A 14,903-nucleotide genomic window follows, 5' to 3' on the forward strand; every position below is an offset into this window, starting at 1 on the left:
AGTCCTGGCCCTCTTCATATCTCACAGAGCGTATTACACTCATTAAGTCAGTTATAGCAGCAAGAGATGGACACCTCGGTCACCTCCTTGCTCCCTTTACTCCATTCATCTCACAGTCAGTCACATGAGCTGGAGCGAGTCCTGGCCCTCTTCATATCTCACAGAGCGTATTACACTCATTAAGTCAGTTATAGCAGCAAGAGATGGACACCTCGGTCACCTCCTTGCTCCCTTTATATCCATTCATCTCACAGTCAGTCACATGAGCTGGAGCGAGTCCTGGCCCTCTTCATATCTCACAGGGCGCATTACACTCATTCAAGTCAGTTATAGCAGCAAGAGATGGACACCTCGGACACCTCCTTGCTCCCTTTATTCCATTCATCTCACAGTCAGTCACATGAGCTGGAGCGGGTCCTGGCCCTCTTCATATCTCACAGAGCGCATTACACTCATTCAAGTCAGTTATAGCAGCAAGAGATGGACACCTCGGTCACCTCCTTGCTCCCTTTATTCCATTCATCTCACAGTCAGTCACATGAGCTGGAGCGAGTCCTGGCCCTCTTCATATCTCACAGAGCGTATTACACTCATTCAAGTCAGTTATAGCAGCAAGAGATGGACACCTCGGTCACCTCCTTGCTCCCTTTATTCCATTCATCTCACAGTCAGTCACATGAGCTGGAGCAATTCCTGGCCCTCTTCATATCTCACAGGGGTCATTACACTCATTCAAGTCAGTTATAGCAGCAAGAGATGGACACCTCGGTCACCTCCTTGCTCCCTTTATTCCATTCATCTCACAGTCAGTCACATGAACTGGAGCGGGTCCTGGCCCTCTTCATATCTCACAGAGCGTATTACACTCATTCAAGTCAGTTATAGCAGCAAGAGATGGACACCTCGGTCACCTCCTTGCTCCCTTTATTCCATTCATCTCACAGTCAGTCACATGAGCTGGAGCGAGTCCTGGCCCTCTTCATATCTCACAGGGGTCATTACACTCATTCAAGTCAGTTATAGCAGCAAGAGATGGACACCTCGGTCACCTCCTTGCTCCCTTTATTCCATTCATCTCACAGTCAGTCACATGAGCTGGAGCGAGTCCTGGCCCTCTTCATATCTCACAGAGCGTATTACACTCATTCAAGTCAGTTATAGCAGCAAGAGATGGACACCTCGGTCACCTCCTTGCTCCCTTTATTCCATTCATCTCACAGTCAGTCACATGAGCTGGAGCGAGTCCTGGCCCTCTTCATATCTCACAGGGGTCATTACACTCATTCAAGTCAGTTATAGCAGCAAGAGATGGACACCTCGGTCACCTCCTTGCTCCCTTTATTCCATTCATCTCACAGTCAGTCACATGAGCTGGAGCGAGTCCTGGCCCTCTTCATATCTCACAGGGGTCATTACACTCATTCAAGTCAGTTATAGCAGCAAGAGATGGACACCTCGGTCACCTCCTTGCTCCCTTTATTCCATTCATCTCACAGTCAGTCACATGAGCTGGAGCGAGTCCTGGCCCTCTTCATATCTCACAGGGGTCATTACACTCATTCAAGTCAGTTATAGCAGCAAGAGATGGACACCTCGGTCACCTCCTTGCTCCCTTTATTCCATTCATCTCACAGTCAGTCACATGAGCTGGAGCGGGTCCTGGCCCTCTTCATATCTCACAGAGCGCATTACACTCATTCAAGTCAGTTATAGCAGCAAGAGATGGACACCTCGGTCACCTCCTTGCTCCCTTTATTCCATTCATCTCACAGTCAGTCACATGAGCTGGAGCGAGTCCTGGCCCTCTTCATATCTCACAGGGGTCATTACACTCATTCAAGTCAGTTATAGCAGCAAGAGATGGACACCTCAGTCACCTCCTTGCTCCCTTTATTCCATTCATTTCAGTCAGTCACATGAGCTGGAGCGAGTCCTGGCCCTCTTCATATCTCACAGGGGTCATTACACTCATTCAAGTCAGTTATAGCAGCAAGAGATGGACACCTCGGTCACCTCCTTGCTCCCTTTATTCCATTCATCTCACAGTCAGTCACATGAACTGGAGCGGGTCCTGGCCCTCTTCATATCTCACAGAGCGTATTACACTCATTCAAGTCAGTTATAGCAGCAAGAGATGGACACCTCGGTCACCTCCTTGCTCCCTTTATTCCATTCATCTCACAGTCAGTCACATGAGCTGGAGCGAGTCCTGGCCCTCTTCATATCTCACAGGGGTCATTACACTCATTAAAGTCAGTTATAGCAGCAAGAGATGGACACCTCGGTCACCTCCTTGCTCCCTTTATTCCATTCATCTCACAGTCAGTCACATGAGCTGGAGCGAGTCCTGGCCCTCTTCATATCTCACAGGGGTCATTACACTCATTCAAGTCAGTTATAGCAGCAAGAGATGGACACCTCGGTCACCTCCTTGCTCCCTTTATTCCATTCATCTCACAGTCAGTCACATGAGCTGGAGCGGGTCCTGGCCCTCTTCATATCTCACAGGGGTCATTACACTCATTCAAGTCAGTTATAGCAGCAAGAGATGGACACCTCGGTCACCTCCTTGCTCCCTTTATTCCATTCATTTCACAGTCAGTCACATGAGCTGGAGCGAGTCCTGGCCCTCTTCATATCTCACAGGGGTCATTACACTCATTCAAGTCAGTTATAGCAGCAAGAGATGGACACCTCGGTCACCTCCTTGCTCCCTTTATTCCATTCATCTCACAGTCAGTCACATGAGCTGGAGCGAGTCCTGGCCCTCTTCATATCTCACAGAGCGCATTACACTCATTCAAGTCAGTTATAGCAGCAAGAGATGGACACCTCGGTCACCTCCTTGCTCCCTTTATTCCATTCATCTAACAGTCAGTCACATGAGCTGGAGCGAGTCCTGGCCCTCTTCATATCTCACAGAGCGTATTACACTCATTCAAGTCAGTTATAGCAGCAAGAGATGGACACCTCGGTCACCTCCTTGCTCCCTTTATTCCATTCATCTCACAGTCAGTCACATGAGCTGGAGCGGGTCCTGGCCCTCTTCATATCTCACAGGGGTCATTACACTCATTCAAGTCAGTTATAGCAGCAAGAGATGGACACCTCGGTCACCTCCTTGCTCCCTTTATTCCATTCATTTCAGTCAGTCACATGAGCTGGAGCGAGTCCTGGCCCTCTTCATATCTCACAGAGCGTGTTACACTCATTCAAGTCAGTTATAGCAGCAAGAGATGGACACCTCGGTCACCTCCTTGCTCCCTTTATTCCATTCATCTCACAGTCAGTCACATGAGCTGGAGCGAGTCCTGGCCCTCTTCATATCTCACAGGGGTCATTACACTCATTCAAGTCAGTTATAGCAGCAAGAGATGGACACCTCGGTCACCTCCTTGCTCCCTTTATTCCATTCATCTCACAGTCAGTCACATGAGCTGGAGCGAGTCCTGGCCCTCTTCATATCTCACAGAGCGTATTACACTCATTCAAGTCAGTTATAGCAGCAAGAGATGGACACCTCGGTCACCTCCTTGCTCCCTTTATTCCATTCATTTCAGTCAGTCACTTGAGCAGGGATGGGGCACTGGTCACCTCTGTTGTATCCTTGCTCTCCTCGTTACTGTGACTGATTACATAGTCATATGAAAACTCACCTGTCGGGCAGAAGGCATTTTTCCCTTCCTCAGAGCACTGTTCAGCCATGGGATAGGCCTCTCTCTCTTCTTTGATGCTGTCCGAGACCATCACGATGTTGAACTCTTCTTCTGTAATAATGGGGAAACCAAAGAATTATTTTAAAGCGAGTCACCAAAGCTGGAGTGTCTCCCAGTCCTCGTCAACCACTCACTGGCATCATTACAAGCTTTTATTTCACAGTCAGTCCCTGAAGCAGGAGACAGGGCCCTGAATGCCTCGGTCACTACCTCCATGCTCTACTTGTTACATGTATTCATTTCATGAGCTGGAACAGGCTCTGGCCCTCTTTAAACCTTACTGGAAGCACTACATTAATTTCAGCCAGTCACTGCAGGAGGAAATGGGCCCCTGGACTCCTGTTGCCTCCTTGCACTCTTCATTACATTAATTCCTTTCAAGTAGTAAAGATATTACAGACTCCTTGTCCGTAATATCTAGTATTTCTACAGGCACATCTAGCAGCGCTGTTTCAGTGCCTTTACCACATCTCAAGCTAGTCTGCCATTACTTCACATCACTTTAGAATATTAAAAGCTGGTGCTTGGCACCCTTCTTGGTGCTTTTTAAGAAGTTATCGGCCTGCATTTTAAGATCTACCGTAAGGAGTGTCAGTTTCTTTAGAGGCACCATAACGTCCCCTGTAAAGGCAATCTCAGCACAGCAGGGGTAGCATGGGGCCATCTGTCTCTGAACTCTATCCCTATACAGCAGGAGCATTATTATACTATATTATAGTACAAAGGGACAGAGTACAAAGCAGTTTTTCGGTTGCATACATTCTGAACTGGAGTTTGCAACTGTTCTTTTAACAATGTAAACTCATTTTGGTAGTTGGTGACTTTTCATTGACTCTTAAAATGGGTTTAAAATGATAAGGAATCCGCTAATTCACAACTTTTTCGCTTCGTCCAGCTACAACATGCCCTACAATCACATCTCCCAAATGGCTCGCTCCCTAAATATAGTCCACTTGAAGCCAAAATCTTCCGGGGTCCCTTGGGGAAAGGTGCCATCGCCCTGATTTATCTCTCATTGGTCATTCATGCCCCAGATTGCTTGGATATGCTCAGACAAAATGAGGAACATTGGGTAGAGGAGCTTGATGAAGATGACTGGAGGGAGGTCGGTCTCAGACCCCACAAACTGGCAATCTCTTCCCGTATGCGCATGATCCAACTAAACTATTTTCATGTGACTTTCCTCTCCCCACAGAGCCTACACCGAATTTCACCCAGCGCATCAGGCTCTTGTATACAATGTGCCCTACCGACGGCAGATTTCTTTCATATGGCATGGGTCTGCCCGGCACTCTACCCCTTCTGGGAAGTGGGGAGTTGGAGAGTCTCAGTGGTTCTGGAGAACCCTCTGGACTGGTGTCCACGTACTGCTCTGCTGAGGAGCTGGGGGAACGCAGGCTTTTTTATTGGGGTAGCTTGCTTGGTGACCAAGAGAGATATTGCCTGCACATGTAATCAATACGACGCCCCCCGCAATTTTGCAATTGTGTTGGAGTTAGACCGGTGGGTGCAACAGGAATAAAGATTTATGTTGCTTGTGTGTGTCCTTACAAACTTGAGCGTGTGTGGGGAAATGGTGCTCCTTTCATGGGCTATTGATGTGGTGTGTTTGTTCCTACCTGCCGAAATGTACATTGGTAGGGACCTGTTAAAGGCATGCCTCCCAAATTTATCAATGGGTTAGGACCTGAGTAGTGGCTGTAAACCACTGAAAGGTTACCACAACTACATGACGATCTGTAACTTATTTGAACAAGCATTGGCATAGCCAATACGTCTCGCCTTTGTTTTTTATAAGTTGTTTAGCCAGAGCTGCTGGCTTTGCTAATAATTAGAAGTTATGTTGTAGAGCACTGTGGCTGCTGTGCAGCATGTTGAACAGTTATAATAAATAAAATAAAAAAGTGTTAGGTAAGTAGTATCAGAGCGTGACAAAAAGTAGAGAAAGAGTGAGAGAGCAAGAGTTACAGGAAACTGGTCACAGGAAGTTAAAGAGAGAGTAAAAGAAATATTCCAGATGGAGGAAGGAAGCAGGTGCGCGAGGCTGGTGGCTCGAATAGTATCGGAGCTGGGTCTGCAAGGCACAGTCGGAGTACATGGCACAGGTTTGTCCAGGAAGTGTCTGCTTAATGGCTGGTTAGCGCTGCAGCTAAAATTAAGTAGGAGTGTGATGGGGAAAGAGTTCCGAGTGCAGTGGGAAGGTTTGGAGTGGGCAGCAAGAAAAGAAGGTGGTAGTGCAGTGCTGGGAGAAAAAGTCACGGGATGGTGCAGAACCGGGAGCGGAGAGCAGAAAAAGCAAAAAATGTTGAACCAGAGGCTAATTTTTTACTCCGGATATGGAAGATATTTTTTAAGTGAATTTTTTTTTCTCCAAAGAGTTAACCACATGGCTGCTGGGCGTATGCCTTATAAGTAAGTATACTTACTTATAAGGCAAGTAGAGAATGCTGCCAACCGCCTAAGAAGATTTGGCATACTAGAATCTTGAAAAATACCCTGTGGCATTGTATAATAAATGTTTATTTCCTTTAGGACCTCTGCAGGGACCTCCACTACTTTCCTAAGCGCCCACAAGCAACAGTCAAAGGGACAAACCCGCCAAGCACTGGATCTCAGGGAGCGCCACCGTTCACCCCAGCACATAATCTCTACATAAAGTTGATCTCATCCGAATGAAGGCAAACATGTTCATGAATTTCTAAATTAAATGTGGCAAACCCAACAGGCTGAGCAAAAAAAAATAAGAATACATAGATCTGTGTGTGCCCTCTAAATCATTTTTCGTGTTCGACTGTTAAGGGCCTTACGAATGTGCTCACAATTGTAAACCGCAGAGGCCCGCATTCAGAATCGCAGCGGAACACTCACTAGTTATTGTGACGACTTTTGCAGACCTGTCCTTTTAACAAATTGAATGAGTGGCATAACTAAAAGGGCTTTGGACAGGCATCGGACAAGGACGCGTTTTATCCTGCTCATCCCATATGGCCCTTCCTTGTTTCTATAATTCACAAGTGACGATTCCAACTCCTTATTCTCCATTCCTGACTGCCAAGATGCTGTTTACCTGCATGGAGGAATAGTATCCGACTGGCAAGAGCCAGGGAACAGAGACATGCACAGAAGCGGTTTTGGATAAAATTAGCAGTAACCAAAACAAGCAACGACTGTGGAGGGGAGGAGGGATGGACACAGGGAGATGAGGGAGGGCATGGGAAGTAAACAGCATCAGGAATGCTAAACAGGGCAGAGTAGCCATTGCGGTATTGGACTACAATTAAAGTCCCTGAAATTGGTTTGGGGAAAAGGATGCGTGTTGCAGCCCCAAGCCAGCAGAGTACAAGACGGACCATACTACTGCCTGGGTGTGCGGGGTGTCAGTTTGGGGCATTATGTGCCCTCGCCACTGTAGACCTTCAATGGTTCCTATGATTAGTATATACCGAGGTGATGGCCGCAGACTTTGGGCACCACCCCCACCCCTAGTGAGCAGGTGAAGAACTTGGGGATGTGGCTAGACTCTAAGCTCTCTTTTGACCACCACACTAGGACGGTGGCAGGGAACTGCTTCGGAATAATGAAAGGCCTTCGGAAGGCCTTTGATGTGCCCCACGTAGCTGCCAGGAAAACTTACGTTGATGCACTGGTAACCTCCCGCTTGGACTTTGGGAATGCGCTATACATAGGAGCCAGTGGCAAGAGCCTTCAGAGTTAACAATGTATTCAGAACGCGGCGGCCCGCCTAGTCCTGATGCTCCCTAGGAGAGCCTCTTCCAAGAAAGCCAGAGCTACTCTGCACTGGCTCCCGGTGAAGGAGAGAATTCTCTTGAAGGCTCTATGCATCAGTCAACGTATCCCGCAGGGAAAGGGTCAGAAGTACCTACATAACCTACTGTCCCCCTACACTCCTAATAGGGCCTTATGATCCCGGGGTTCGGGATAGGTTCAGATCCCAGTAATTAAAAGATTGAGAATGGGGGGCGGTCGATCCTTTCGCTACCTAGCCACTAAACACTGGAACGCTCTTTCCCAGGACCTCCAGATAGAATAATCCGAAAACCGGTTCTGGAAATAATTTAAGACATGGCTCTTTCAAATATAGAGCCATAAATTAACCTGCTCAAATCAATTACTACTGACAGCGTCAAGAGCAGCACACTAAGTAGTGGACACACTAAGTAGTGTAACCAGGTAGCTTTATTATTATTATTATTATTATGATGCTCGTACTTAATGCGACACACAGGGCAGACAGCGTGAGAGAAATGAAGACCAAGGATTAGATTCCAAAGGGCGCAGGAAGAGAGGGACTGCCGGCGTTTAGTGAGCATTGCTATAACCATACAAGGTTTCAAAGACAAATGTGCGTGAAAAGTGTAACAACTGTGGAACAGAGGTGCTGATCGCAGCATGTTCCAAGCGAATAAAGCATAGCGCTTACCATAATGGAGGCCCCTTTCAAAACGTCCGCCCACCGCCGTGGTAGAGGATGCTGGCAATGATTGTGTACAAGATCGCAAACGTGGTGGGAGCAATTCAGAGACAGAAACAAGTGGCGCAGGTTACTCTTTTCTTAGTTAGTCCCACATATGCACACTGGCTGCCAACGGGTGCAGACACAAGCATGGAAGGCAATAACAGGTGCAAGGTGGTCTAGGGACGGTGCGCAAACTGAGGGAAAATAAAAAGTAGTGTGCCAAACGTGCATTAATAGTCAAAAAGTGAACTGATCCATGTAACTGGGTCAGTCGCCAGGGCGGAACAGCCAAAAGGCGGGGCAAAGACAACAACGGGGAAACACAAAAGCAAGATTTTACGAGGGGCACAGCAAGGAACCAATTACAAGAGATGGGCGTGGCCAAACCCCACAGAATAAATACACCATGCCTCGCAGAGCATGCGCACTACCTAGGCTCGACCTAAAAAGCGCATGTGTCTGATGACCCCTGCTGGCCACCATCCCTGTGATGGCGTTCAATCGTAAAGTGTGCCACATTTTGTCACCTGCCCGATTCTGATTAACTACGATTTGGATTTTTAAGAACGGACCTATTAGTACTTAGGTCGCATTAAAAAAATCTTTACTGGTCACAAAGATACCAATCACGATCTGAGAACAACAGTCTGCAACTAGATATTACTACATCTGGCCCTATAGTATAAGATGTTCAAGAATTTTATAACCTTAAGTGAAGTTGGTCAAAAGCGTGGCGTGTCATAATATTTGCTTTTGAGCTTACATTGTTTCTCTCCCAAATTGGACATAGCATTGATTTGGTATTAGACCTAATAACAAAGTCGCTATAAACTGAGGCTCAATGTCATTCATTCCTCTGACTGATTACATACTCATGAAATCTATGTAGAACGATAACTTACCTGCCGGGCAGAAGGTATTTTTAACTTCCTGAGAGTGTTGATCAGCCATGGAATAGGCCCCTCGCTCTTCCTTGATGCTGTCCAAGACCATCACTAAGTTGAACTCTTCTTCTGTAATAATGGGGACACCAAAGATTTATTTCACAGTCAGTAACATGAGCTGTAGTGCCATTGTCCGCTTAAACTCCTGATCCTGGCTGTCCTCATTAAATCCAATTATTTTACAATCAGTCAGAGAAGCAGAGGTAGGATTACAGGAAACCTGTCATCTCCTGCTTAGATTTTATTAGATTCATGGTTAACTCAGGCATCAACAAACATGCATTTCAGGAAATAACATGATGGTAGATTGACGACAAGAAGCTCTTCTGTATGCTGTCCTATTTGATCTCTCAAGTTTCACTTTCACATTTTCTGAACTACCTAGAACTCCTCATCTTACTCTGTATGTAGATTGAGCTCGATGTCATGTTGCCCAGTGCCCTCTCAATAGTATATGAAGGAGTAATTCTTCAGTCAAGAGTGTGCCCCCCGACCCCACTACCTGTGGGCTCCTGCAGTAACCTCTTAATAATCATGGTATTGTAAGGGACAGAGGAGACAGATATAGGAGTTGGAGAGGGGGGGGGGGGGGGCACACTGGTGGGAGATGAAAGTATTCTCTATCGTTGTGGCGTGTCCTTCTCTGCAGGGCAATGGCAGCTTGGTGGGAAGTGATGAACAAGTTACTTACCTTCGGTAACATTCTTTCTGGTTGAGGCTCTATTAGGTCTCATCTTTTGAATATTCCCCAGGCATTAGACTGGATCTTGAAAACATTTTGGTAGTACCGCTCTGTGCCAGAGGGTGGCGCTATGCCGTGCCATGCAGCTCCCGCAGTGACATGTTGGGCTTATAAGTGAGACACTCCCACGCACTTACTTCAGATACTTTTGAGACCGTTTGCGCATCAAGATGTGAAACCGCGAAGGCAATTTGATCTACAGTTTGCAGATTCCTAAACGTGGGATCTTATTAAAGGTAGAGTCCAACCACAGAACGGGTAGGATGGGAGAGTCGGCGAGGAATCTGCAGCTAGATAGAGTCAACAGGAAAGAGCACTGCCAAAGAAAGTAACGCACTTATGAAAAAGACTTTTAGGTGCAGATTCATCACCTTTTGAATAGATACCACAGGAAGGCGGTAGATGGACTCCGATCATGAAATCCTGCAGAACAAGTGGGCAAAGTGCCCTTCTTAGCAGACTTGGCTGTCCAGACAATAGTGCTTTGAGAAAGTATGGAGTGATGCCCAGTAGGTACCTGGCAGATGTTTAGGATGGGAACTCCACGTGCTAACGCAGTGGTGCCAGCTTTGGCCCTGGTGGAATGGGCATGGAGGCTGCTTCTTTTCCAGTGTGTAGCAGATCTTAATGCTTAATGCTGAGCACAATCTAGCATGAGATGGTATGCTTCGGTACCGCCTGGACTTTTTCGCTCCATTGAACGCCCAAAGTACTGATCAGCCTCCTTGGTGGTCTCTGGTGCGATTGACGTAGAAGCTGAACGCTCTCTTAAAGTCCAAGCGATGGAGCCGAGCCTCCTCCTGAGAGGGTGGAGTTGACTTATAGAACACCAGCAGAGTGACGGTTTCACAGATGTGGAACGGTGTACCCAACTTTTGGGAGTAAGGGTGTAGTAGTACGCAGAACTAGCTTGTCGGGGAAGAATATGGGAGTCCCCGGTAAATAAGTAAAGTAATGTCCCATTAGACATAGAGAGTAATAGGCTTAAGGCCTACATTAGTAACATATCTAGGTCCTTTAGTACAACCAATGAGCTGTCACTACCCTCTGGAACCTTCCTGAAAGGAGCTCTAGTCCCTCTGATTTTCGTAAGCACAGCGCTATATAGAGGTACAACTGAGTACTAGGTGAGCCCTTCCAAGGGAGGCGGGTGGGTTGCATGTGAATCTATGAAAGATACCAATTCTGGATAACTGCAGTTACAGGTGAGTAATGCATTTCTTATCCAGTATTAGGGTATCTTTCATAGATTCACATGCCTGAATCATAATAGAAAGCAATGATGAGCACATTTCTTTTTGTACAGAATGCATAAATACACCAGTTAATAAACATATCAATGTTAAAATGGAAAGCAATACGTTGCAAGTATGGCAAAAGTTATAGAACTAACAGAGAAATTTGCGTCTAAAAAGGAAGGCTCAACTCTATCGAAATAGATGACACAACACGGCCGGTCCCACTGCAGCATCCTTCATTAGCTCCATATCCAAGCAATAATGCCAGGTAAATGTATGCGGCGTCTTCCATGTTGCCACTCTGCAGATGTCTACGATAGGCACACCCGCAAAAATTGCCATAGAAGTAGAAACTGCCCTAGTGGAATGGACTTGAATTTGTGACTGTAAAGATTGACCAGCTTGTTGGTGACAGAAGACAATAGCACCAGAAATCCATCTAGAAATACTTTGTTTAGTAGGGGGAAAACCTTTCCTAAGTAAACTGTAAGCCACAAAGAGTTGGTTGGACTTGCGGAATGCTTTAGTCCTGTCAAGGTAGAATTTAAGGCAGCGTTTAAAATCCAATGAATGTAGAGGTCTTTCGGCTGCTGTTTGAGGATTTGGAAAGAAGGACTTTAAGACGATAGGTTTGTTAAGGTGGAAGTCCAACGGGACTTTGGGTATAAATTTCGGATTAGTCCGAAGGATTACCCTATCGTTCTTGAATTGAAGAAATGGATCTTGTATTGTGAATGCGCGAAGCTCACCGACTCGTCTTGCGGATGCAAGGGCGAGAAGAAGTGCAGTCTTTCAAGAGAGGAACTTGAGGTCTGCTCTGTGTATCGGCTCAAAAGGATGTCTCATAAGCTGAGCAAGGACGGTGTTGAGCTGTCATGTTGGAGGTGGAGACTTTACGGGAGGGAAAGTCTTAAATAGACCTTCGAGAAATTGTTTTATCAGTCTATTTGACCAAAGAGAAGGTCCTGTAGAAGATCTCCTGAAACTGGACAACACAACATGGGATCTGTGCACACGTTGGGCGTTGCAAATAAACTCTGAACTGAAGATTACATCAATCAAGACCATATCAACTTTATTGACTGTTATATTGTGCATGATTTACCTGTCAATACTGTACAGTGAGATAACTGACGTGTGCACAGATCCCATGTTGTGTTGTACCCAAGGGCCTAGGTCCACTTGGGGGGGTTTCAGGCTATTCCTCCTTTCTGGGGTACCGTCGTGAATTGATTGTTTAAGACTAAAATACGTGACACATGGCAGGCGCCATAGATGGTCGGTCTCTTTAAAAAGCCTTGTCGTTTGTTGCAACTCCTGAAACAGGATATTGCAGCCAGGTGAACTTTGATGGAGGCTTGAGGGAGGCCCGAAGTTGCTAGATGGAGAAGGTATGGTAATATTTCTTCCGGAGAGGATGTGAGGGGATGCACCTTAGCAGAGCTGCACTAGATACAGAACCTTTTTCATTTGAAGGAACAAGTCCTGTCTGAACTATCAGTTCGAGCTCGAGATAGAACTGCTCTACAGTCTGGAGGAATGTTTTGGCCCTGAAATTCTTGGAACTCAGGAGCCAGGCCGATAATTTGTGAGATGCTGGATCCGGGTGTAGGACTTGTTCCTGATCCATTGTGAGAAGAGATTGAAACGGTCTCAACGGAATTGGAGGTTGCAGGGAGAGATGGAGTTCCGTGAACCAATGTTGGCAAGGCCATGCTGGAGCTATTGGAATCAGTGTGCAGGGCTCTGCCTTCCTCGCCCCGAGGACACTGGGAATCAGGGGGATCGGTGGAAAGGCATAGGCAAAGACGTCGAACCATGCTATTGAAAATGCATTCCCCAGAGATCCCTGTTGGGGATGCCAGCTTGTGAAGTGTTGGCATTTGGCGATGTGCTGGGTGGGAAACAGATCCAACAGTGGTTCACCCGATTGAGAGAAGACGCTGATGAGAGTATCTGGGTTCAGCTCCCACTCATGGCAGGTTGTCTGCAGTCTGCTTAGCGAATCTGCCAATGTATTGTCTTTTCCTGGAACATACTCCGCTCTCAGGGAAATTTTGTGTTGAAGCAACCAATTCCACATTTTTTGAGATTCTTGAGAGTGATAGCGAACGAGTTCCTCCCTGTTAGTTCAGGTAGTGCATGGTCATAGTGTTGTCTGGTTTGACAAGCGCTAGTCAACCTTTTATCCTGGGAAGTACAGCCAGGAGAGCTAGATAAACTGCTCTCAGCTCAAGGAGGTTTATGTGCAGTTCGAAAGATGACCACTTCCCGCTGATCTGAAGCTCTTGAAGGAAGGCTCCCCAACTTTCTAGAGACCCATCCGTGGTTATCTCTTGAGGAGAGGCTTGAGTTAAGAGAAAGTAAGGCTCGAGAGAGATTTTGTGGATGAGTCCACCAGTTTAGATAGGCAACCATCTGAGGAGTCACCTTTATGATGTCGTTAAAGGATCCGTCGATTTGAATCCACTGAGTGGAGAGAGCTTCCTGGAGAGGACGCATACGGAGGCGACAGTAGGGAACTAGAAGAATGCAGGCTGACATCATTCAGAGGAGGGATTTGGATAGGCGCATTGAAAGAGTTTCTTTTTCTTATGCGCTCTGCTAACTGCTGGAGTTTCTGTTGTCGTTCCTGTGATGGGTAAGCTTTTTTCAGGACCGTATCCAGGACAGCTCCCAGAAATGTTATCCGCTGAGAAGGCTGTAGGACCGATATGTCTGGGTTGAGTGTGAGACCCAACTTTTTGAAAAGCCGTAGACAGGCTCTGGAAGACCTCCTCGTGCTGTCGAGAGAGTGTGCCTTGACGAGCCAGTCGTCGAGATAAGCCGCTGGGGAAAGACATTTTGTGAAGATGCGTTGGGCTGACTTGAGTCCAAAGGGCAGAACCCGGAACTGGTAGTGTCTGCCGGCCACAGAGAACCTCAGAAACCTTTTGTGTCTTCTGTGGATAGGAATAGGAAAATCAGTATCTTGGAGGTCCAAGGATACCATGTAGCCATTCGCATTGAGAAGTTGCAGGACTTCTTGAATGGTGACCATGCGAAACGATTGTTTCTTTAAGAATTTGTTTAGACTTCTCAAATCTAGGATTGGCCTCCATTTCTTTTCCTTTTTGCGTACCAAGAAGAATCAGGAGTAAAAACCTTGTCCTCTTTGACGAACAGGAACCCGTTCTATAGCTCCCTTCTGGATCATTGATGATATTTCCTGGAGTAAGAGGTGCGAATGCTTGTGAGCCATAGATTGAGGGGGTGTCTGTGGAGGAGTTTGAACAAATTCTAGAGTGTCCAAACTGTACTAGTTGGAGAACACAACAATCTGTTATTATTGGTTTCCAATTCTGTAGATAGTAGGATATCTTTCCTCTTACTTTGGAAGGTGGAGAAGAAATGGAGATTGGCGGCAGAGAGAAGTCATTGGCGTCGGGCGGATCCTACTGTCGTCCGGCCCTTCCACGAAAGGAAGACTTATTGTATGAAGTCTGTGTCTGTTGCCTCTATTGAAATTGTGGCCTGTATTGTTGGTTTGAAGAGGAGTAGGAAGGCCTACACTGCTGGTAGCCTCCTCTGTTAGAATATTGCCCTCTGCCCCATGAGTTCTCTCTTCCTTTACAGTACTGATGTTATTTTATTTTACGTGTTTCTGATTTGAGGTTTTAACAATTCCGTTCTTACTTCCACATTAATATATCCTGTCCTTTGTTATTTCAGTATATTTATCATTACATTGGCCAGCTCCTTTTTCAACCTTACTGCACTACAGCAAGACTAACCATCCAGTACTTT

At 46.4% G+C, this 14,903-nt stretch overlaps 1 protein-coding gene across 2 annotated transcripts in view; it reads right to left on the reverse strand.

The window, feature by feature from the left end:
• Nucleotides 1-14,903, reverse strand: part of LOC147700408 (general transcription factor II-I repeat domain-containing protein 2A-like) — a 59,386-nt gene that overhangs the window by 21,100 nt on the left and 23,383 nt on the right. For both annotated transcript variants that reach the window (XM_086935818.1, XM_086935819.1), the window contains exons 2-3: nt 9,096-9,206; nt 3,657-3,767 (exon numbers count right to left, since the gene is read on the reverse strand). In XM_086935818.1, the coding sequence (XP_086791944.1) occupies nt 3,657-3,767; nt 9,096-9,186 (202 nt within the window). In that variant the 5' untranslated portion in view covers nt 9,187-9,206. The remainder of the gene's footprint in view (nt 1-3,656; nt 3,768-9,095; nt 9,207-14,903) is intronic.

Source organism: Lissotriton vulgaris, chromosome 8 (assembly GCF_964263255.1).
Source record: "Lissotriton vulgaris chromosome 8, aLisVul1.2, whole genome shotgun sequence".
NCBI lineage: Eukaryota > Metazoa > Chordata > Amphibia > Caudata > Salamandridae > Lissotriton > Lissotriton vulgaris.